The sequence below is a fragment of the Mesoplodon densirostris genome, chromosome 11 (genome assembly GCF_025265405.1).
Source record: "Mesoplodon densirostris isolate mMesDen1 chromosome 11, mMesDen1 primary haplotype, whole genome shotgun sequence".
In the NCBI taxonomy this organism is placed as follows: Eukaryota; Metazoa; Chordata; class Mammalia; order Artiodactyla; family Ziphiidae; genus Mesoplodon; species Mesoplodon densirostris.
The window spans coordinates 55,111,421-55,136,703 of record NC_082671.1 but is presented as its reverse complement, the minus strand read 5'-3'; the positions used below and the strand labels follow the sequence as shown (position 1 = coordinate 55,136,703).

Sequence of the window (25,283 nt, the reverse complement as noted above, 5' to 3'; positions counted from 1 at the left end):
TGAGATTTCATCAGTTCCACTCCATCCTAGAAAGTGAACGTATTCCCTAAGACAGTGATTCTCAAAATGTGGTCCCCAGACCAGCAGAAAAAGGATCACCTGGGAATTTGTGAAAGACTTACCCTAAACATTCTAAATCAGAAACTCTGAGAATAGGGCTCAGAGATCTCTCTCAACAAGCCCTTTTGGTGATTATAACACATGCTAAAATCTGAGAATCTCTTCTCTAAAAGACTGACAGCCAAAGGAAGGAACTCCCTGTAAGTTTGCAGGTCCTCTACCTTGGGCAGTGAAGTCCAGCTGTTTTAGATTACAAGGTATTCACTTCCCCAAGCACAGCAAACATATTCTACTTCTCTCCAAATACTTAATTTTAATTAAGATAACTCTCAAAATATGAAATCAAGATTCATCCCCATAACACTTACTTAAATGCAATGGAACTGCTTCAACTTTATACATTTGTGACTACATTAACTATAAGTATCTGTGTTAACGACACTTTCATCAATAAGGTTAATTTTTGTGTGTGTGTGTGTGTGTGGTACGCAGGCCTCTCACTGTTGTGGCCTCTTCCGTTGCTGAGCACAGGCTCCGGACGTGCAGGCTCAGCGGCCATGGGTCACAGGCCCAGCCGCTCCGCGGCATGTGGGATCTTCCCGGACCGGGGCACGAACCCGTGTCCCCTGCATCGGCAGGCGGATTCTCAACCACTCCACCACCAGGGAAGCCCCAATAAGGTTAATTTTTACAACCAGTGTATTTTGAAAGACTTTCTCTTCCGTTAAAAAAAAGGACCCATATATTGTTTCCAATATATCTCTGGACAAGGCTATTTAATTCATTTGAAATTATTCAGCTTTCATGCAACTTTAACTAAGTTTATCTAAGAAAATAATAATGATGTATTAAATTACCTGTGTATATAACTTTTCTTTCCTGGCATTCATGAAGAGATCTTTTCCTGTGCTTGTGTGCTTTTTCCCGAAATCTTACCGTTATCACTACATTTGGATTATCAGCACTATAATTCGGTTCAGGAAAAGATTTGGTTTCCACAAGATTTCCAAACTTTTTGTTGATAAAATGGTGGACAGCCTTTCTGTGATCTTTGTTTATATCAGGTTTAAAGGTAAATTTGGAATTTTCTTTCTTTGCATCCAAATATTTAAAAAAGTCAAATGCTTCTTCTTCAGATACCAAGTGACAGAGTTCTTTATACTCAAGATTTGATTTTACAACAATTTCACTGTTTTTTCCTACAGTTATTAAAAAAGGAAATTTCTGCCTAATAGCACTATGCAAAATAGCCCTCTGGTTTTTGTCAAGGATTCTGCCTAATGAGAATTCAGGAGATGGTCCAATTAGTTCAGTTTTAGAACTCCACTTCTCTTTTACATCACAGGCAAACTGATTCAGTAATTCATTAGTTTTTTCATCTAACAAGGATCCTAATACATCAATGTTTTCTTCTTCACCTTTGGAAGTTCCATCTTCGATAGAATCTTCCTTTTCTGAACCAGGCTCATAATTTTGGTCATCACCAGAGCACCCAACCAAAGTACTGACTTCTTGATTGCTTCTCTCTTCAAAGGATAAATTTTGAGGATCTAGGTTTGTTCTTTTAGCCAAATTATTTGGCCCAGGTAGTATTTTATTAACCTTGTAAGTAGGTTCATCACTGGCTTTATTAACTAACTGTCCCTGTTCATCAATCTCAATAACAACAAAGTCACTTGGTGAGCTTTTTATGGTGCCATGAAATCCAACGTGATCCGTAATGAAACACAAAGAACTAAACCTGATTCTAAAATCTGTATCCTCTTCCATTCTCAAATAACAATGCCTATAAAAGAAACAAAGAGGTGGTCAATTACCAGAAAGAAAAATTCTGGATAACAAAAAAAGAAATAGCTTTGAAAGATTTATTTAATTTCTCCTTCTCTCTCTCCCTTCCAATCCTGAGTCCCCTTAAAAGACATTACTAATCTAATTTATTTCTATATATCAGGTGTATTTTGACTCTCTTATACTGAGATATCTGGTGATTTGCAACTTGACTCTTCACCCACTCCAGGCTTCCATCTATTAAAATTCCAGGATTAAAATGGGTTAAGTTTCAAGTTCACTTTTAAAATACCATCTGTAGGCCTACAAAGAAGAGACTAGAACATACGCCTCTTTACAATGATTTGTCTGAACTCCATCCCTGAAAACTAAAATTTCCAGCTAATTCCAGAGAATCTGTAGCTAGATATTTATATATGAAGAGATAGGGATGGAAGAAGGGATGAGGAGAAGACAGGAAGAAATAGTCCAAATTGACAGATAAATGAAGTTCTAAAACCAACTTGCAATGTGATTAGGTTTCTAGGTAGGCTTAAATTAACCCCGGACCTTAAACCTTCTTAAAAGCCAGATCAAACTTTTACAGATACAAACTTTTGCGACTGACCCAGAGGAAAATTCCAACCATCTCTCTCTGGCATTAGAGAGAAAGAAAACCTTTACAAACCTTCTTGAAGCCAACTTCACTCATTCTTCACACAACCCATGGCTACCAGATGGAGATTCAGGAAAAATAAAATGCTCAGGGGACCAGTACTACTCCGTTCTTTGTGTTAACCACACTCTCCAGGAAATTCATCATCATCTGGACCTTCACCCCATTTCTACAGTGTATTCTACTAATCTGAACCAATTTAGAAAACCACCTCCACACCATTCTTTCTATTATGTCATGTAGAAATCACAGCAAATTCTCTATATCCTAAATTCCTAGGGAATATATAGGATATATTTATTTTCCCTCATTCCTTTATTTCCTGCACAGTCTCCCCAGTTTCTTGCCCTAATGAAACCTGGCTATTTTCCCCAAGCTGCTGCTTCTGTAGTCCTCTCATGTGAAGGCTATTTTTCCTTTCATACCCACCTTGGGATCTGGAGGTTGTAAATATTTTCTATGTTTGCCACTGCTACTTCCAAACCATTTCTTCCTCCTCTACCTCCCCAAATCCCATTTCCTTTGAAGTTCATGACAGCAGGCTATACTATTTGCTGCCATACTCTCTCTGGTCCTAGGACAATTCTTCATTCACTGATGACTTTAATACCAGGCTTAAAATCTACTATCCAGCATGACCTCCATGACCATCCATTTAACATCACTGTCCCTCAGTTCCTCAATCTCAACCTCACACCATTTCCACTTCATCTTGGTCATAACTTTGACTTTCTCATCACCAAAAGTTGCAGCACCTTTAAGCATACAGCTCTCTGATTATTCCTGCTGTCCTTTTGTCACCTCTACTTTAGGACTTCCATTCCAGAAATTCTTATACACTGTGAAGGTCTCTAATCTCTGCTTCTATTACTAGTCCACTATAGTCCATTCTCCACAGAGTAGCCAGAATGATGATTTAAAAGGTAAATTAAATCATATCACAACCCCTTTTTAAACCCTCTAATCACATTTATAATAAAATCCAAATTACTTACCCTGGCTTCCGAAGACTTCTAAGATCCTGGACTCTGTCTATTCCCCAAATTTATCTTGTACTTTTTTCCCATTATCCACTATACTCCAGCTTCACTGGCCTTCTTCAGTTCCTTTGTGCCAACTGTTCCTGTTGATTAAATCAGTACTTCCTCAATAACATCCTCAAAGAGGTCTTCCTTGACCAATAATCCAGAGGAACCAGCAAGCCACTATTTTTCACAAAATCCTATTTAATTTTCTGCATAGCATTTCTGTCTAATAATTTTCTTCACTATTTATTGTATACCTCCCCCAACTAGAATGTTTGCTCCATGAGAACAAGAACCCTGTCAGCCTTATTCACTGATTATCTCACAATTAGAACAGTGTCAAGCACATAGTAGGCACATAATCTATACTGACTGTTGAATAAACAAAACAGCTAGTACAAATAAACAGCTGTAAGAGTGAAAAGGAAGAAAGAAGAAATAACTTTTGCCTAGAATAATCAGTAAAGGCATAATGCAAGAAGTGGCTAAGTCTTCAAAACAGTTCAGGAGACAGAAATGAGGCAAAGACCTATCATAAGTGATGCACAAACAACATATGCAATGTGTTAGAGAAAACTGAAGAGCCCAGATACAGAGCAGTAGGAGAAAGTGTTTTCTAGTACAGTTCTGGAAAATACAGCTGGATTAGTGCCGATCAAGGTAAGATACTGAACACCTTGTCAGGGACTTAGAATCCACTGAGTGGTCAATGGATGGCCACTGGAGGTGTCTGAATAGGAAAATGACACAATCCAAAAAGATGTTTCAGTAAGACGACTGATAGCACTGCGCAGGATGAATGTGATGAAGAGTTAGAAGAGTTGGAAAGCAATGAGACGTGATCAAGAGCTCAGCTGCTGGATTGGCCTTGGAAAGAATAATGACCTACTCTTTACCCAGAAAAAGGAAGAAGATATGAAGACATTCTAAGCTAGTGGCATAGGTAGAACAACTTGAGGAGAATACAGTGATGAGGGAATTATTACAACCAAGCATCTCAGTAAGAGTGGAACCATGCTGAAAGGCAGCCAAGGAACCCACGTGGAGTTAAGCACACACGTGCAGTGTTCCCAGGCAACAGATGCGTTGAAGAGCCTGCGGGGCGGAGAGAGAGGGGGTAGTCTGGCTGACCCGAGGCTGGGAAAGTGCTGGCTAAGGGCAGAGTCTGGGAGGGTGTTTTAAAAAAAAGGAGGCCAGTAGCGCCTCCAGTTCCTTCCACTGCCGTTGCTCCACCTAACTCACTCCAACTTCCTACTTCTGCCACCAACCAGCAGGACTAACGTCCTCTGCTGCGTAGCCTTCAGGCGCATTCAAAAGTACCCCGGACACGGCCAGCAGCTCCACTGGCTTCTTCTCCTCCCCCAGCCCCGCCTACCCCAAGACGCTATACTAGCTCAGGTCGCCCTCCTCTTGGGGACGAAGGGGCAGGGTCCCGATGCCTATCTTGTCATCCCCCAATGCACAAGCCCCACTTGGCGAAAGAAACTCAACCCGGTCTACCTCACGTCCAGGTGAAGGTATTCCTCTGCACTACGCTGTGCGCATGACCGGAAGCCTTAAAATATTTAGCCTCCGACACGGACTATTTAAAGGGCCAGGCTCCCACTTCAAGAAGTGCCTTAAAAGAGACCCGGAATTTCTCACTCTGTGGAGCCGCCTGGAGGACAAAGAGGAAGAGGGCGGGACGGGGGTGGGGACGGGGCGGGCCTGGGCGGGGCCTGACGGGTTGGACCTGCCCCAGCCATTCCTAGGGCCCGGGTTCCTCGACCGCCGGCTCAGCCCCGCGGCGCCCCGCCCGCCCCCCGCTCCCCGCGCCTGGGCAGGTAAGGGGTTCCGGCCGTGCGCGCCACCTTCTCCGCGAGGTGTCCGAGGTCCGCGAACCGGCCTCGGCCCCTCTGCCCCAGGGTTGTGGAGGGACGGTTCGGAAGGAAAATCGCCTTATCTTCAGCCCAAGTGAGAAAAGGTAGAGAGGAAGTAGGTTGCGTGGGCAGCAATTGCTCCAGGATGAAGACGTGGGTGGGTCCCTGGGGATCAGAAAGTTAGTGGTACCTGTGGAGGACCGTGGGGCGGGAAGAGACGTCACCTGGTGGCTCGGTCAGACCGCGCCTGGAATTTCTCAACTCTCGGGCGGTGTGTTCCGAGAACCCGTTTACGAAATGAAATATCTTTTCCTGAGAACCAGGAAGTAAGACCAGCACCCGGCGGAGATGCTCGCCGCGTGGAAAGCATTCCGAAGCCCCCCCAAGATTCTAATTAGCTTGTCTGTCAGGCTTCCAGGAACTTGGAAAGTGGAGCGGGGTTGTCAGTATCTTATCAGATGGGAAAAGTGTACAGACAGCCTGGAAACAAGAGAGGGAACGAAGGGATGAAAAGCAGACCTCAGAAAGCATTTTAGCCATTTAGAATGGGAACAAATGGCTCTCTTAGTGCCTCAAAAACGTGTCTGCACAAGGAGCCCTAAGCGGAGAATATTCAGAATTGCCCTTTCCCTTTCTGGGGGTAATCCTTGAAGAGATCTGTCAGAAAGTTCAGATTTCCTTAATTCTTCTGTTTGCACACTAAACATTCATTTGAAGTTTGCTTCCGACCTGTCCAAACAGAGCTCCTGAGCTTCCCAGGCTAAACTCGCTCCTGCCACAGGCTTCTCCGTCTCAGTAAAGGTGCCATCTTCTCACCCTTCACATCAGCACACAGGATCCTGTGTGCTTTACCTCAGAAAATATCCATCATCCTAGGACTTCTACCTTCTTTGCTACCTCTCCGATCCAAGCCTCCAGCACCTCCACCTGGATTATTGATGTACTGAACTAATTGGTCTCTTCCTGCTTCTCTGCCCTTACTTTAATATCCTTTATTCTCAGCAGCAGTCCCCGGTGTCCTTTTAAGACATGAGTATAGAGTGCGTCTCTCCTCTTCTCAACACCTCCACTGTCTTTTCATCTCCCTCAGAAGATAAAGTCAATCCAAAGGCTATAAGGGCCCGAGGAGACCTGGCCCCATTACCTCTCTCATCTATTCTACTTTCCTGCCCCCTCTTCTCCAGTCTTACTGTCTCCTTGCTGTTTTTCAGTGGACCCACTCCAGGCCCTTGCATTTACGATTTCTTTTGCCCAGAAACCTTTGCCACAGATATCCCAGTGGCTAGCTTTCTCATTCCTTCAAACCTTTAATCAAACGGCACCTTCTTATTGAGGGCTACTTTGACTACCCTATTTAAAATTAAAACCCTTTCTCAGTTTATTTTTTTTCCATTCCACTTGGCACCATCTAATGCACTATAAAGCAAATGCTTATTACCTGTCTTTCTCTATTAGAATATAAGCTCCATGAATTCAGTTGTTGTTTTTTTTTTTTTACTTAACTTATGCTTTATCTCCAGGGACCTGGATCAATATCCAGCACAAAATAGAGACTCAGTAAATATATGACGAATGTATAATATTTTGGCTTTTAAAAAATATATCCAAAATGTTTAAATACTTACCATTGAGATAAATCAATGTTTGAGAATGGTATGTGATGTTTAATTTATGGAATACCAGCACATATCCTATTTAAGAATGGCAGCCCTATATAATTTATTAGGTCTAGAAGGTATCATGAGCTTTTGTTCTTAATGATGATATTGAGTTGTCCAAAAATATCTAGAATATTTTGCTTAAGAAAGCATGCGTAGATGATGTATTTTAGGAAGGTTATAAGCATTTTAAAGATACTATGCTTGATAAAATAACACTCACCATGAAAAGCTTAGCTATGTTCTCAGACCTCTTAGTTCCATTCTTTCAGTTGTCCTTCATTGCTATTCTGAAAATTGAGCTTAAATACAATTCTGCACATTTCTTTTTTTTAATGTGACATAAGAATAACTTCTGCCATACAATAGTCATTGCTACATTTTCTTTGATCACTTATTATTGATAGGATTAGGCATTTTTTAATTTAAAATCTATACAGCAACTCTTAGGTAAGACCATCTCTGTTTTTCAGGTGAAGAAACCGAAGTCCAGAGAAACTGAGTTATTGACCCTGGTCACAGTTGGCTTGTGGAAGAGCTACATTAGAACCCAGGCCCAGGCAACCTCAAAGTCCATCTTCCATCCACCCCTCTATACTCTCTTCTTCTGATCAGACTGTTAGTGAAGCACAATCTTAAAACTTTATTAATGCATTTCATACAAATTTTTTGAATTTCTATTTTGAACTGTACTTTGTTTGAGAATGTGCATGCAGGTGGGGAGGCACTGGGTTCCACAAGCAGATACTCGTTTTAGTATTATTTCTTAATGATCACCTTACCTCGTATTCTTGGCTGAGTTGTCTAGTGTGAAAATATGGTTTTTCTTTACCATGAGAATTAATGGTATGAGAAAATAGTCATGAATATATTTATTTATTTGTAAGCAGTATATCCTGTTCCACTTCTGTTAATCCTAAATGTACTAAAGTAAAATCTTGAATACTTTGAAAGAGGTGACACTTTTTAATTTTTTCTGCACATATTTATTTTCATTATAGAAAATGCAGAAAAGTAAATGAAAACAAAACCACCATATAAATCACCATCAAGAGATAACCACGGTTAATATTTTGGTGTATGTTCTTCCAAATATGTGTTGGTGGTGATAGATGGATGTATGTTTTAAGTAACATTTTAAATTCTGAAGTTTAGAACGTCCAGACTTAAATATATGGAGGAGTTGTTAGAAGGCCTTCCTTTTCTGGCATCCCTACGCTATCACCTTTGTTAGAATCTGGATGCAGGAGAGTTACAGAATTTATCCCTGGTCTTCAGATAGACTGCTCTTATTCTCAATTCTTTGTATTTTAGCTCTAGCTTTTAGGATTACTAAGCAGTTCTACCTTTACTAGCTTTGTCAATCACATTGTACTTCTTAACAATGGAGAGAAGTATAAGTAAATAAGAAAAAGTAGTGTGAATGTAGCAACTGTAAAATCTATAGGCAGATGTGATTTCTTAATTTAAAAAATCAGCCTTCTGGCATTCAGCACAGATATTCTGAGTAGCTGCTAAAGCTGAATTTGATTGGGTCCCTGCCCAGGAGAGCACACCATCTAGGAGAGAAGGCAGACCAATAAATAATAAAATATGATAATTGTTATAATAGAAGAATAACCAGGTGACAGTTTGGAGCAAAAGAGATGACTATCAGGAAAAGCCAATAGTGCCTTTTGTGTTGAGCTTGAAGGAATAGTAGGCATTTACCAGGTGACCCTCAAGGTGCTTGAGCGATTCTTAACTTAGCCCTGGATGACCTCACCTCCTGCTTCACAGAGAAAATAACATTGTATAGGAATTCTCCCTCTTGCTTCAAATATATCTGTATCCAAACCTCTGCTTCCCTCCTGTTAGATTCAGAAGAAGAGGTTTTCTTCTATTCAAGGTTGACCCCTTCACCTCTGTTTACTATCCGTTTCATATCTTCAACCAAGTTTTGTCTTAAACCTTAAACCAGCGGTTCTCAGAGGGTGGTTGGGGTCTCTGAATCTCTTTCAAGAGGTTTGTAAGGTCAAAATCATGTATGGGTAAAAGATTCATTCAGAGTGCAATGGATTTTAATGTGACAAAGTTCGTTGATATGGTTTCAGATTCCACACTGCAGCTAACTTTCAGGAAATTGTCACTTATCAAGTTTTAGTATAGCGTCAAAGAAAAATACTACTTTGTAAAATGGCTGTTAAAATACTGCTCCCTTTCCAACTATATGTCTGTGTGAACCTGGACTTTCTTCATATACATTAACCAAAATGATATATTGCCACAGATTGAATGCAGAAGCAGATATTATAATCCAGCTGACTTCTATTAAGCGAAAAATTAAAGAGATTTGCAAAACTGTAAAAAAGTTTAACTCATATTTTGGGGGGAAATATAGTTTTTATTAAAATGTATTATGTATGCTAACATGTAGTACAGTTATTATTATTTAAAATGAATTAATGAATAAGTAATTTTTCAATTTCTCAGTGTCAGTTTCTAATACGGTAAATATTGGTAATGTAACCAACATAAACAAAAGCTCTTTGGAGTCCACAACAATTTTTAAGCGTGTAAAGGGTACATAGTTTGAGAACTGCTCCTTTTCTTTCCTTTTTTTTTTTCTTTTTTTCTTCCTTTCTTCCTTTCTCCTTCCCTTCATAGCCAGGCTTCCTGGAAAATGCATTTCTACCATGCACTCATTGCTCCACTAAAACAGTTCTTAAGTCACCCAAAGGCCTTCTGGTTACCCATCAGTATTTATTCGACCTCTCTGGGTCTTTTATACCAACCTATGGCTAATTCTAGAAATCTCTGGTATTCTACTGTCCTGGTTCTCTACTTACCTCCACGACTCATCAGTACTTTTAAGTTTCTTTTTTTCCCTTCATTCCTTCACATTTCATATATTCCTAATAGGCAGGCTCATATTTCTTGTTGTTTCAACCAACTATTCATGTATGAATATATGAGTATTCTTTACCTGAACCTGTCTCCTAAGCTCCAGACCATATATTTAGCTACTTAGTGCCAACTCCCCTCGGTGGTGCCAGAGGTAGACATTTCACATTTAACATGACCAGGACTAAACACATTATTTCCTCTATTATCTACATAATTACCCAGCTGAAAAAGCCAGGAATCAGCTTCTTTGTTTCCCTCAGTCTCCTTTCCCTCTAATATCCTGAAATTACTTTGATTTGGCCTCCTAAACCTTTGGAGTTTTTTCTTCCCCATTACCCAAGTGTATACTTCTTTCTTCAGGCTTTCATTTCTAGATTATTGTAAAATTTTCAAACTGTTCTCTTTGCCTTAATATACATTCCTTCAGTGTTTCATCCAGAGGAATCCACTTAACCACATAAGATCACATACCTTTCCTTAAAATCCTGCATTGGATCCCCTGTAACTTTTAGTATAAAGTTTAAACCCCTTGTCATAGAATATGAGGCACATGATAACTTGGTCCTGCCTACCTCTCCAATCTCATCTTTTAATGACATGCGTCCTGTGGTCCAGCCCTAACAAACTACTTGCCTTAGCCTAACCCATGCTCTCCCATGCTATTCCTGCTGCCTGGAATTTCCTTTTGGGTTTATCCCCATTGCTTTTCACTCATCCTTCCAACCTCTCACTGCCCCAAATCTGTCTTGGCATACCTCCTTTAGACTGCCTCCCTTGATGCTCCTTCTCTGGGCCCCATTAACACTCTGCTCACACTTCTTGTAACATTTATTCTCATTGTAATTGTTTGCACCCCCTGCTAGACTGAGAAGCTTGAAAACAAAGATTTTTCTCTTCTCTGTAGCTCCCAGCACTTAGCACAAAGCCTGACATATGTGTTTATTGAGTTTATGAATGAATGAAAGGACTGGTCTTTCTAGAAAAGAGAATGACATGAACAATGCATTGAATTAGAGAAACAGGGACATATGGCATGAATTTTGGAGTCAGATATGGTTCAAGACCTAGCTCTTTCACTTACGACTTTTGTGAAATAGAGATGATAAAACAGCCTTAGTCACTGTGAGGATTAAGTGAAATATATAAATTCATTCATTCCTAACCCTTAACAACACCAATATCTACAAAGCGCTAGTAATTAGTTAAATATTAGTGAATAAAATGAGCATAGACCCTGAATTCATGGAGCTTGTAGTCTAATGGGGGAGACCATTAGTAAACAACTAAACAAATAAATATATAATTACAAATACATTGTGCAATGATGAAAGATAATTAAGTTGAAAGTAGATGGACCTACCTAGCTGTGGTCAAAGAAGGCCAAAGAGAAGAGAATGTTAATATAAGAGGCACAAGACACAGGGAGACTTTTTGCTTCTTACTCTTCTGTAACGTGTGAATTTCATACCACATGAATCTATTCTTTACTCCAAAAATTAGTTATATTACACTTTAAAAATAAAAATATGTAGGGGAGCAGGAGAGCAATTGACAGAAGATTATCTAAATCTATTTGTTTTGATTAATTAGAAGGAAAGGTGACCACCTGCTGAGAATGAGGGAGATGGAGATCAAATAAAACCACGTGGACAGAGCTAAAGGTGTGAAATAGTCACCAAGGAAGATGAGCAAAGACAAGTGAAAGGACTAACAGCAGTGTTGAAGCCCCGATGGAAAAGCATCCCCTGAATTTGTATTCATACCAGTCTGCTCAGTTACCTGGTTCTCCACAGCTATATTCAGCAGTTCTGGTGTACAAGTAAAACTGTGAGATTTATCCCCGGCTACAGCTCTCCAGGGTGGAGTAGCAGAAGAAAAGGGGGACTGAGGAAATAAAAGTTCTGTCTAGAGAGTAGTTAGGTGGTAAACCACAGGGTTTGCCTTAGTAGGGAATGAATTGTGATCAGGCAGATCTGATGGATTCAGAAATTGTGGCTGCACCAAGGAAGAACATGTTATGTAAAAAGTCAGTGGATAGACCATATCTTTTAATGCTGTACAAATTATTTCAAGACATTTTTTTTACCTCCACCAAAGAGTGTTGTATAAATGTTTAATAGTAAATAAATAAAGACTGAGAAAAATATTTTAAATTGAAAACTTTTTTCTTAATAGATTTGGTTCCTGAATATGTTTACATGAATTTTTCTGAAAAAGTAAACTTTTTGCTCCCTTATGTAAATTTTACTTGGAAAATGTTAGTCCCAGAACAAAAATAATCCTGTAATTTTTTAATTGATATTTAGAGATGGAGAAAGATGAAAATAGCAACTACCTGGCTTTGGAGTGTTCCTTTATTATGGTGTAATGAGTTCCCAACATTTCATAAGTTAGAGCGAAGTGTGATGTATAAGCTTACAGATGTCATCGCTAAAGCTACTATAAAATTTTAATGAGAATTTTCCGTATTTTAGGAATAAAAGATGAACAAACCCATAACAGCATCAACATATGTGCGCTACCTCAATCTTGGACTAATTAGAAAGCTGTCAGATTTTATTGATCCTCAAGAAGGATGGAAGAAGTTAGCAGTTGCTATTAAAAAACCATCTGGTGATGATAGATACAATCAGTTTCACATAAGGTAACATGTAAAATTCTTTTTAAATTCTTACATCACAATCTAGAATGATTAATAGGTACAAATACTGTCTACTGCTTCAGTTCAGAAAATAAACCTCTCTCTAGGGGAGATAATGGTAATAAATCACACACACCCTTTTTTTGTGCAATTTTTGCTTCATTCTCCAGTATATCGGCTAGGTCAATATTGTGATATTGCAAATAAGTTTTTGAGGTTAAAATCAAGATTCCAACTTTTACTCTAAATTTCTGTTTGGCAAGCCGAGCCTAGTTCACTCTGCCTCATACCTGTCATTTCCAGATTGAAGTAACATAAGAATATTTTAAGAATCTCTAGTAAAATTCTGGAGCCTAAAAGTGTGTGAGTCTCTAATTCACTTTAACAGTATATTTTAGGAATTCTTCAGATGTGACATTTTAAAGTTGCTTGTACATATACACATCTATGAATAGACTTCTTAGTTCTTGGCCAGGATTTTTCAACACTATCTTCAGATAATTTCCATCTTTCTATTTGTCTCTGCTTGATTAATTGTAAGATATAAGTACACATTTTATTTTTGTCAGTTTTTTCAGCCCAAACCTAGTCAAAATCTGTCTTTGGAAGCAAGGGGAAAAGAAATTTATTTGTGATTTTCAGCATTAACCTGAAAAAAATCTGAAGCCTTAGTTCCCATACTATTCCTTTCAGGAAACGTTTTCTCATATGAAGGATGAGCATCTTAAATTACTTGGAAGAAACTTAAGTTTAAACCTTGAAAACCATTTTTATAGACAGTTTGTTGATATTAACTATTTAAAACTTTGAGAGCATAGTCGAGGGAGTGGTAGTGAGGAGAAAAGACTCTTCTTCACAGAATAATGGCAGCAAATAATTATTGAAAGAATGATAGAACTAAAAAGTTACCAATTTACAACTACCAGTGAGTAGTTGATTACGGAGGGCTCATCAGCGAGTGCTAAAATCACAAGGCAAAAGGGTGTTGGTGAACAAGATACGCACATGATTTCAAAGTATCATCCACAGGTTATTTATGAATTGCAAAGGGGACAGTTAGTTTTATAGAGAAAAAAATCTGAAGTACACCTCATTAACCAAGTAGTCAAACTGGTGTCGTCAATAATGGTACAAACTGCAATTATGTGCCTTCGGATGTGATGCAGTGCAAAGGACACATTGTCATCTTTGTAGTGTTCTTACCAACAGGTTTTCACCTGAACTTAATCGTGAGAGAATAGTCAGACAAATCTAGATTGTGTGAATTCTACAAGGCATCTGACCTACACTGTGTAAAGTGAGCACACAGACACAGAGATGGAGAGGGTGAGAGCACAAACACGGCAAAATGTTATCCATTGGTCATTTTGGTGAATCTAGATGAAGAGCAAATGGCTGTTCATGGTATTATTCTTTCAACTTTAATGTAGGTTTGAAATTTTTTGAAATAAAAAAATTTCAGGAAAAGCCAAGTTCAAGTTTTTAAATGTTACTCTCAAAACTAGTTATTGAAGAAATTTTGAATGAAAAACTGCTCTGTGTTTTTCCCTCAATTTAACTGAAATATAGTTAAGAACTATCTTTCTTAACTATAGAAATAAAACTATTTCTTAACTTGGGATAATTCTCCAAGTTTGTGTATATTCTATTTCTTTAAGCAGGCTGGTTTATTAAAAATCATATGGCCAACAGAGTGAGTATGTCATGTAGGGAAGTAATATAGCTTAGTAGGTTGAGAGTATACCATTCTGTCAAGTGAGATCTGAATTTGAATCTCAATTTGTATACAGTTTATTGACAGTGTGGCTGTAGGCTGCTTACTTTACCTCTCACGCTTCCTCTTTGGTAAATTAGTATGATATTCATAGTGTTTTCGAGAGTTAAATGGGTTCATGTGTGTGCATCCTGTAGCCGACTGTAAGTACACAGTGTCTGTCAACTTATCATCATCTTCAGCATATTTTTTCCTTCTGCCTATCTTTCCTGTTCTCTGTAATTCTTGCTGATTCTCTTGCTGTATTGTAGGAAGTGCTCGGGGCTGGGGGAGGGGATTGGGGTTGCTGGGGGGAATAATTCCTATTTACATGTTAACTCTGTTTACATACTAATCATGTTTCTTTTTTACTTACTTTAAGGAGATTTGAAGCATTACTTCAAGCTGGAAAAAGTCCCACTTGTGAATTACTGTTTGACTGGGGCACCACAAATTGCACAGTTGGTGATCTCGTGGATCTTTTGGTCCAAAATGAGTTTTTTGCCCCTGCAAGTCTTTTGCTACCAGGTAAACTGAGCATGTCTAGGGTATCAATAATTAGGGTGGAAAGACAAGTAGCAGAAGTAGGAACATTTCTTCTGAGGCTTACTTTTTTCTCGTAGTAAATAAGCCTTACATTTAAGACTCCTTTTCATTCTTTCAACTCTCCCCAACTCTTTAGCAAGCACGCCAGGCACTGCAGACTTGCTGCTAAGGAAATGAAGGCTTCAGGATTGAGTCTGATCCCACCGTTAAAGTCAGGTGGTTTTGTGCCAATAAGAAGTTTAGAACGATGAGTAAAAAACTCTTGCTTTTTTTCACCCTCAACTTCCACTCTGATGGGACTCTGTGATCGTGAATTCCTTACATTGTGTTCCAGTGGGCTGGTGTCTAGTTGCCTTCCTCATAAGCTACTTTTTCTCCCTTTGATGCCATTTACACCAGTGGTACTCACCCTTCAGAGGGCATAAGAATCGCCTGGAGTTCTTGTTAAACATGTAGCTTCCCAGGCTCTACTCTAGACCTCATTATCAGAATTCTTGAATTAGGTTCAAGGTCTAAGTTATTAAACAACTACTTCAGTGCTTCTGTTGCAGGTGGCTTACGAACCACTTTTTGGAAACACTGCCTTACCCATCCTTATCAAAATTTACAAATTCTTACTAGGTAGCTTCTTGTGTAGTGCTATGAAAATGTCGGGCTAACGTGTGGAAACTGGAATGATGTTAAGTGAACCAAGTTCCTAATTTAACTTTTTCACAAACACTTTTTCTAATGGAATGACAACTTGTATCTTATTTCATTTGTTAGATGCTGTTCCCAAAACTGTTAATACACTGCCTTCTAAAGTCACTGGAACAGTTCAGCAGAAACATATGCCCCTCTATGGCAAAGACAGGATATCTGCGATATCTGATGAGAATACTGAACAAAACTATATGCCACCTGACTCCTCGTGTCTAGAAAATAGAAGTTTAGAAGTTAGTGATACACGTAAGTAATACTTGCAGTGCTTTATACTAGTGGGTTTGTTATTAAGACCATCACTGCTTTAAAATCAATCTCTCCTTTTGTTTGTGCACTCTGATAATAGCTCTTTTGTGGTTGTTTTTTTCCCCTAATTTATTAAGCACCATCTTCATTGTATTAGTCAGTGTTATAAGTGAGTAGAGGCAATAGGACATATGAACGACCACAGAAGCTCTGAAAAAAAAAAAAAAGTAAATATTTACATAACTTAAAAGGGTTATTTTGTAAAGAAAATAAGTGACTAGAGTTTTAAGTGGAGGACCACCAAACAGAATTCTCAAGGTAAACCTTAAAATTTGTATTTTAAAAATGGTTTTACTCTCTTCCACTAATACAAAATTGTAAATATTTGCATATGTATGAAATATCCAAATTGAGAAAATAGTGAAGTTATTAAAACCAGTTTCCTTTTTACTGAAGCCCTTTTTTTCTTATTCTATTGACATTATAGGTTTTCACAATTTTTCATTTTATGAATTGAAGGATGTCACAAATAACTTTGATGAACGACCGATTTCTGTTGGTGGTAACAAGATGGGAGAGGGAGGATTTGGAGTTGTGTATAAAGGCTATGTGAACAACAGGACTGTAGCAGTGAAGAAGCTTGCAGCAGTAAGTTATATTTTCAGGAAGACAAAGAATTAGAGGAAGAGTTGCTTCTTAGTGTGTTATATAATAAATTTTAAATTAATCTTTAGGAAATATATGATTTCAGTGTGTATTTTCTTTAAATAAACATCATTCTAAGCTGGCAGCTCTTAACATTTAAAAATTTGTTGGGGTGGGATAGGGAGGGTGGGAGGGAGACGCAAAAGGGAGGGGATATGTATATGTATAACTGATTAAATTTGTTATAAAGCAAAAAAAATTTTTAAAAAATAAAAAAAAATTTGTTGAAAGCTATGGACTCTGTCCCTATAAAAAATGTAGTTATATACACATACATACAATTATACATATAATTTGGGGAGATTCACAAAATAGAGAAGCTGAACTCTACACAGTGCTTCATGCATGATCAATATTAAAATGGTAAGATTCTAAAAAAAATTTATAAAAATAGCTTCCTTGTATTACTTTTCTCATTTAAAAATAAAGTTTAGAAAATATACAATGGGCTTCCCTGGTGGCGCAGTGGTTGAGAGTCCGCCTGCTGATGCAGGGGACATGGGTTCGTGCCCCGCTCCAGGAAGATCCCACATGCCGCGGAGTAGCTGGGCCCGTGAGCCATGGCCGCTGAGCCTGCACATCCGGAGCCTGTGCTCCGCAACGAGAGAGGCCACAACAGTGAGAGGCCCAGGTACCGCAAAAAACAAACAAACAAAAAGGAAATATACAATAAGAAAAAATTTTTCTAATTCTTATCTGCGTCCTTTGTTCCCATTTCTATTAGAGTGTTTACCATTTACTTATTGATTTCTTATATTTTAAATCTATTATTATATTCTAAAAATACCAATACAATACATATTTATACAATAAATATAGTCACCCTTTGTCATATATGTTGCAAATACTTTTGCAGGTCTTATTTTTCTTTTTGCCTTCAAATTTGCTTGTGTTTTCTATTACATTGAATTTTTTTTCCAGAATGTTTATGAAGTGAAGTCTCATATTATTTAATTTTGTTCCCACAATGACTCAGTGAGGTTTATGTAGTTACATGGTTTATAAGGTTTTCTTCCTTCCACTCACCAGCCATGAGACCTTGAGCAAATTGCTAATATTTCTAGTTCTCAGTTGTTCTATAAGATGGGGAGAATGATGCCTTACTATTTTAAAGAAAGCAGAATCAGCTAGATGATCTCGTGTGCCCCTTTTAGCTTTAGGAGACTTGGGGTTATTGTATTGTATTATACTGTATATTATTTTATTTTTTCAGATGGTTGACATTAGTACTGAAGAACTGAAACAACAGTTTGATCAAGAAATAAAAGTAATGGCAAAGTAAGTTAATCTGGCTGTGCGGTACTGTGGAAAAAAGCAGGACAAGGAGTAAGGGACCTGTTTCTTACCTAGAGTGTGCCATGAACTAGTGATATTTTCAAATATGTAAATTAAAATAGTTTAGAGAACTTGAAAGAACTTTGACTCTACAATTCTGTGACTACATATACTCTTTTGTATGTGTGTAGATTAAACAGCAGTCGTTATTCTAAATCATGGGAAAATTACATGGAATTTCAACTAACTTCCATTATTGTGTTTTCTGCTCCCAAAGTTCACAAGAGATAAATTGTAGATATAATATGTATGTACATATATGTGTAAATACATATATGTGTAAATATATATATATGTGACAAATAGTCCCTTTGATATAAGTTAACACCATAAGCCAGGGAAGTGTTACATGTAAGAATGTTTAGAAGGCATTGACTCAGTATGTTTGAAAATTGTTGGACATTATCAGGAAGAGAAGGAGAAATAAATTAGGAAATTTATTCAATAATTATAGTGATTGATACTTGAGTATGTACAATAGACCAGAAACTGCAATGTATTAACCAGCAATTGTTATAACACCCCCCACACCCACACATTTTTTTCCACTGAGATTTAGAAACATTAAAAACTTTGCCCAAGGCCACATAAACAATAAATATGTGGATTTCAAATCTGGATCTGTCTGACTCCAGAACTTGAGCTTTTGATCTAAATCCTTAATCGGATTTACCAATTTATTCTCATTAGACCCATTGCTGTAAATCACCAATTCTAGTTGCTTAACTTCAAGAAAGAAAGAATAGACTGGAATTAATTTATTCACAGTAAAAATAATGCACACTGAAAAAACTAAAAAGCCTTCTGTTCAGGATTTGTTCTTCGTACCCCTAACCCCTCCTAAAGGTAACTTGTTCAAAATAGATAATCAGGAAAATATTTTTAAAGAATAAAAGTCATCTCTTAAATATATCACTCAGAGATAACCACTGCTAGTATTTTGATGTACTTCCTTCATGATGAGTGTGTAGCGTTTTTCCCATGTCATTAAAAAGAATTTTAAAACATTTAAAATTATTGTATAACATTCTAGCATATATAAGGATTATATTTTATTTAACCATTACCCTTCTAGGTTTGTTTCTAATTTTCAATATTACATATTAAAGCTCCTTTAAATCTCTTTGTACATAGATCTTTAAATACAAATCTGCTTATTTCATCTGGAGACAGTCCTAGAAGAAGAATTACTGGTTCCAAATGCATGAACTTTTTAAAGACTTTCTAAGTATTTCTCCAAATGACTTTGTAGATAAGTTATGATAATTTATACTTCTACCACCAATTTATTACAATTTCAGACTTCACTGCTACCTCACCACCATTAAATATTACTGCTATTTTTTGATAAGTACCAATCTCTGGACCTTGCTAGCAGAATAACCTTGGCCAAGTTTCTTACCTGTCTATTCATTCTTTTTTTTAAATTCAATTTAATTTATTTTTTATACAGCAGGTTCTTATTAGTTATCTATTTTATACATATTAGTATATATATGTCACTCCGAATCTCCCAATTCATCCCACCACCACTACCCACCCCCCTCCACTTTCCCCTCCTTGGTGTCCATATGTTTGTTCTCTACATCTGTATCTCTATTTCTGTCCTGCAAACCAGTTCATCTGTACCATTTTTCTAGGTTCCGCATATATCTGTTAATATACGATATTTGTTCTTCAATTTCTGACTTACTGCACTCTGTATGACAGTCTCTAGATCCATCCACATCTCTACAAATGACCCAATTTTGTTCCATTTTATGGCTGAGTAATATTCCATTGTATATATATATACCACATCTTCTTTATCCATTCATCTGTCAATGGGCATTTAGGTTACTTCCATGACCTGGCTATTGTAAATAGTGCTGCAGTGAACATTGGAGTGCATGTTTCTTTTTGAATTATGGTTTTCTCTGGGTATATGCCCAGTAGCGGCATTGCTGTGTCATATGGTAATTCTATTTTTAGTTTTTTAAGGAACCTCCATACTGTTCTCCATAGTGGCTGTATCAATTTACGTTCCCACCAACAGTGCAAGAGGGTTCCCTTTTCTCCACACCCTCTCCAGCATTTGTTGTTTGTACATTTTCTGATGATGCCCATTCTAATTGGTGTGAGGTGATACCTCACTGTAGTTTTGATTTGCATTTCTCTAATAAGTAGTGATGTTGAGCAGCTTTTCATGTGCTTCTTGGCCATCTGTATGTCTTCTTTGGAGAAATGTCTCTTTAGGTCTTCTGCCAATTTTTGGATTAGGTTGTTTTTTTTTTTAATATTGAGCTGCATGAGCGGTTTATATATTTTGGAAATTAATCCTCTGTTGGTTGATTCGTTTGCAAATATTTTCTCCCATTCTGAGGGTTGTCTTTTTGTCTTGTTTGTAGTTTCCTTTGCTTTGCAAAAGCTTTTAAGTTTCATTAGGTCCCATTTGTTTATTGTTGTTTTAATTTCCATTACTCTAGGGGGTGGGTCAAAAAATACCTTGCTGTGATTTATGTCAGAGTGCTCTTCCTATGTTTTCCTCCAAGAGTTTTAAAATGTCCAGTCTCACATTTAGGTCTTGAATCCATTTTGAGTTTATTTTTGTGTATGGTATTAGGGAGTGTTCTAATTTCATTCTTTTACATGTAGCTGTCCAGTTTTCCCAGCACCACTTACTGAAGAGACTGTCTTTTCTCCATTGTATATTGTTGCCTCCTTTGTCATAGAGTATGTGACCATAGGTGTGTGGGTTTATCTCTTGGCTTTCTATCCTGTTCCATTGATCTATATTTCTGTGTTTGTGCCAGTACCATATTGTATTGATTACTGTAGCTTTGTAGTATTGTCTGAAGTCAGGGGGTCTGATTCCCTTTTTTTCCTTCAAGACTGCTTTGGCTATTCAGGGTCCTTTGTGTCTCCATACAAATTTTAAGATTTTTTGTTCTAGTTATGTAAAAAATGCCACTGGTAATTTGATAGGGATTGTATTGAATCTGTAGATTGCTTTGGGTAGTATACTCATCTTCACAATATTGATTCTTCCAATCCAAGAACATGGTATATCTCTCCATCTGTTTGTGTCATCTTTGATTTCTTTCATCAGTGTCTTATAGTTTTCTGCATACAGGTCTTTTGTCTACCTAGGTAGGTTTATTCCTAGGTATTTTATTCTTTTTTTTGCAATGGTGCTGGGAGTGTTTCCTTAATTTCTCTTTCTGATCTTTTGTTGTTAGTGGATAGGAAAACAAGAGATTACTGTGCATTAACTGTGTATCCTGCAACTTTACCAAATTCATTGATTAGCTCTAGTAGTTTTCTGGTGGCATCTTTAGGATTCTCTATGTATAGTATCATGTCATCTACAAACAGTGACAATTTTACTTCTTCTTTTCCAATTTGTATTCCATTTACTTCTTTTTCTTCTCTGATTGCCATGGCTAGGACTTCCAAAACTATGTTGAATAATAGTGGCGAGAGTAGACGTCCTTGTCTTGTTCCTGATCTTAGAGAAAATGCTTTCAGTTTTCCACCATTGAGAATGATGCTTGCTGTGGGTTTGTCATATATGGCCTTTATTATGTTGAGGTAGTTTCCCTCTATGCCCACTTTCTGGAGAGTTTTTATCATAAATGGGTGTTGAATTTTTTCAGAAGCTTTTTCTGCATCTATTGAGAGATCATATGGTTTTTCTTCTTCAACTTGTTAATATGGTGTATCACATTCATTGATTTGCATATATTGAAGAATCCTTTCATCCCTGGGATAAATCCCACTTGATCATGATGTATGATCCTTTTAATGTGTTGTTGGATTCTGTTTGCTAGTATTTTCTTGAGGATTTTTGCATCTATATTCATCATTGATATTGGTCTGTAATTTTCTTTTTTTGTAGTATCTTTGTCTGGTTTTGATTTCAGGGTGATGGTGGCCTCATAGAAGGAGTTTGGGAGTGTTCCTTCTTCTACAGTTTTTTGGAAGAGTTTGAGAAGGATGGGTGTCAGCTCTTCTTTAAATGTTTGATAGCAGTCACCTATGAAGCCATCTGGTCCTGGACCTTTGTTTGTTGGAAGACTTTTAATTACAGTTTCAATTTCATTATTTGTGATTGGTCTGTTCATATTTTCTGTTTCCTCCTGGTTCAGTCTTGGAAGGTTATATGTTTCTAAGAATTTGTCCATTTCTTCCAGGTTGTCCATTTTATTGGCCTAGAGTTGCTTGTAGTACTCTTATGATACTTTGTATTTCTGTGGTGTTCTTTGCAACTTCTCCTTTTTCATTTCTAATTTTATTAATTTGAGTCCTCTTCCTCTTTTTCTTGATGAGTCTGGCTAAAGGTTTATCAATTTTGTTTATCTTCTCAAAGAATCGGTTTTTAGTTTCATTGATCTTTGCTGTTGTTTTCTTTGTTTCTATTTCATTTATTTCTGCTCTTATCTTTATGATTTCTTTCCTTTTACTAACTTTGGGTCTTGCTTTTTCTTCTTTCTCTAGTCCCTTTAGGTGTAAGGTTAGACTGTTTATTTGAGATTTTTCTTCTTGAGGTAGGCTTGTATTGCTATAAACTTCTTTCTTAGAACGGCTTTTGCTGCATCCCATAGGTTTTGGATCATCGTGTTTTCATTGTAATTTGTCTCTAGGTATTTTTTGATTTCCACATTGATTTCTTCAGTGATCTCTTGGTTATTTAGTAACGTATTGTTTAGCCCCCATGTGTTTGTGTTTTTTACATTTTTTTCCCTGTAATTGATTTCTAATCTAATAGCATTGTGGTCGGAAAAGATGCTTGATATGATTTCAATTTTCTTACATTTACTGAGGCTTGATTTGTGACACAAGATGTGATCTATTTTGGAGAATATTCCATGCACACTTGAGAAGAAAGTGTATTCTGTTCTTTTTGGATGGAATGTCCTATAAATATCAAGTAAATCTATCTGTTCTATTGTGTCATTTAAAGCTTGTGTTTCCTTATTAATTTTCTGTCTGGATGATCTGTCCATTGGTGTATGTGAGATGTTAAAGTCCCCCATTATTACTGTGTTACTGTCGATTTCCTCTTTTATAGCTGTTAGCAGTTGCCTTATGTATTGAGGTGCTCCTAGGTTGGATGCATATATACTTATAATTGTTATATCTTCTTCTTGGATTGATGCCTTGATCATTATGTAGTGTCCTTCCTTGTTTCTTGTAACATTCTTTATTTTAAAATCTATTTTATCTGATATGAGTATTGCTACACCAGCTTTCTTTTGATTTCCATTTGCATGGAATATCTTCCTCCATCCCCTCACTTTCAGTCTGTATGTGTCCCTACGTCTGAAGAGGGTCTTTTGTAGACAGCATATGTATGGGTCTTTTTTTTGTATACATTCTTCGAGCCTGTGTCTTTTGGTTGGAGCATTTAATCCATTCACGTTTAAGGTAATTATCAATATGTATGTTCCTATTACCATTTTCGTAATTGTTATGGTTTGTTTTTGTAGGTCATTTTCTTCTCTTGTGTTTCCCACTTAGAGAAGTTCCTGTAGCATTTTTTGTAGAGCTGGTTTGGTGGTGCTGAGTTCTGTTAGCTTTTGCTTGTCTGTAAAGCTTTTGATTTCTCCTTCGAATCTGAATGAGATCCTTGCCAGGTGGAGTAATCTTGGTTGTAGATTCTTCCCTTTCATCACTTTCAATATATCGTGCTACTCCCTTCTGGCTTGCAGTTTCTGCTGAGAAGTCAGCTGTTAATCTTATGGCAGTTCCTTTGTATGTTATTTGTCATTTTTCCCTTGTTGCTTTCAATAATTTTTCTTTGTCTTTACTTTTTGTCAGTTTGATTACTATGTGTCTCGGCGTGTTTCTCCTTGGGTTTATCCTGCCTGGGACTGTCTGTGCTTCCTGGACTTGGGTGGCTATTTCCTTTCCCATGTTAGGGAAGTTTTCGACTATAATCTCTTCAAATATTTTCTCCAGTCCTTTCTCTCTCTCTTCTCCTTCTGGGACCCTTATAATGCGAATATTGTTGCATTTAATATTGTCCCAAAAGTGTCTTAGGCTGTCTTCATTTCTTTTCATTCTTTTTTCTTTATTCTGTTCTGCAGCAGTGAATTCCACCATTCTGTCTTCCAGGTCACTTATCCGTTCTTCTGCCTCAGTTATTCTGCTATTGATTCCTTCTTGTGTAGTTTTCATTTCAGTTATTGTGTTGTTCATCTCTGTTTGTTTGTTCTTTAATTCTTCTAGGTGTTTGTTCTTTAATTCTTCTAGATGTTTGTTAACATTTTTTGCATCTTCTCGATCTTTGCCTCCATTCTTTTTCCAGGGTCCTGGATCATCTTCACTATCATTATTCTGAGTTTTTTTTCTGGAAGGTTGCCTATCTCCAGTTCATTTAGTTGTTTTTCTGGGGTTTTATGTTGTTCCTTCATCTGGTACAAAGTCCTCTGCCTTTTGATTTTGTCTGTCTTTCTGTGAATGTGGTTTTCCTTCCACAGGCTGCAGAATTGTAGCACTTCTTGCTTCTGCTGTCTGCCCTCTGGTGGATGAAGATATCTAAGAGGCTTGTACAAGCTTCCTGATTGGAGGGACTGGTTCTGAGTGGAGCTCAGTAAAACTTTAATCCGCTTGTCTGCTGATGTGTGGGGCTGGATTCCCTCCCTGTTGGTTGTTTGGCCTGCAGCAACCCAGCACTGGAGCCTACCCAGCTCTTTGGTGGGGCTAAAGGCAGACTGTGGGAGGGCTCACACCAAGGAGTACTTCCCAGAACTCCTGCTGCCAGTGTCCTTGTCCTCATAGTGAGTCACAGTCACCCCCTGCCTCTGCAGGAGACCCTCCAACACTAGCAGGTAGGTTTTGTTCAGTCTCCTATGAGGTCACTGCTCCTTCCCCCTGGGTCCTGATGCACACATTACTTTTTGTGTGCCCTCCAAGTGTGGAGTCTCTGTTTCCTCCAGTCCTGTTGAAGTCCTGAGTCAAATCCCACTAGCCTTCAAAATCTGATTCTCTAGGAATTCCTTCTCCTGTCGTCGGACCCCCAGGTTGGGAAACCTGACATGGGGCTCAGAACCTTCCCTCCAATGGGTGGATCTGTGGTATAAGTGTTCTCCAGTGTGTGAGTCACCCACCCAGCAGTTATGGGATTTGATATTATTGTGATTGTGCCCCTCCTACCATCTCATTGCAGCTTCTCCTTTGTCTTTGGACATGGGGTATCTTTTTCGGTGAGTTCCAGTGTCTTCCTTTCATTGATTGTTCAGCAGTTACTTGTGATTCCAGTGCTCTCGCAAGGCGAAGTCTATTCAGTCTTAACTTAACCAAGTTTCTTAACTGTCCATTCATTAGTTTTCTCATCTGTAAAATGGGATAATTATTTTAATAATGAAATACTTCATTAAGTTATTGTAAGGATTAAATAAAACAAAGCAGGTAAATCACCGCAGTGCCTTGTTAGTATAAAT

The 25,283-nt window shown here is 37.8% G+C and overlaps 2 protein-coding genes across 9 annotated transcripts in view; one reads left to right on the top strand and one right to left on the bottom strand.

Annotated features, from left to right (window-relative positions):
* PUS7L (pseudouridine synthase 7 like) overlaps positions 1 to 5,078 on the bottom strand; it is a 28,374-nt gene extending 23,296 nt beyond the window's left edge. For both annotated transcript variants that reach the window (XM_060113848.1, XM_060113846.1), the window contains exons 1-3: positions 5,029 to 5,078; positions 3,499 to 3,626; positions 918 to 1,846 (exon numbers count right to left, since the gene is read on the bottom strand). In XM_060113848.1, the coding sequence (XP_059969831.1) occupies positions 918 to 1,830 (913 nt within the window). In that variant the 5' untranslated portion in view covers positions 1,831 to 1,846; positions 3,499 to 3,626; positions 5,029 to 5,078. The remainder of the gene's footprint in view (positions 1 to 917; positions 1,847 to 3,498; positions 3,627 to 5,028) is intronic.
* Positions 5,079 to 5,255: 177 nt separating this feature from the next.
* IRAK4 (interleukin 1 receptor associated kinase 4) overlaps positions 5,256 to 25,283 on the top strand; it is a 34,453-nt gene continuing 14,425 nt past the window's right edge. For 3 of the 7 annotated variants that reach the window (XR_009533770.1, XR_009533771.1, XM_060112093.1), the window contains exons 1-6: positions 5,256 to 5,351; positions 12,406 to 12,575; positions 14,708 to 14,853; positions 15,637 to 15,819; positions 16,307 to 16,467; positions 17,738 to 17,802. Coding sequence is in view for 5 of the 7 variants with exons in the window: in XM_060112093.1 (XP_059968076.1) it covers positions 12,415 to 12,575; positions 14,708 to 14,853; positions 15,637 to 15,819; positions 16,307 to 16,467; positions 17,738 to 17,802 (716 nt within the window). In the remaining 2 variants the exon portion in view is untranslated. Of the gene's footprint in view, positions 5,352 to 5,393; positions 5,492 to 7,518; positions 7,664 to 11,521; positions 11,759 to 12,405; positions 12,576 to 14,707; positions 14,854 to 15,636; positions 15,820 to 16,306; positions 16,468 to 17,737; positions 17,803 to 25,283 lie in introns of those variants that run through there. The other 4 variants (XM_060112097.1, XM_060112094.1, XM_060112095.1 and 1 more) reach the window with 4 other exon arrangements.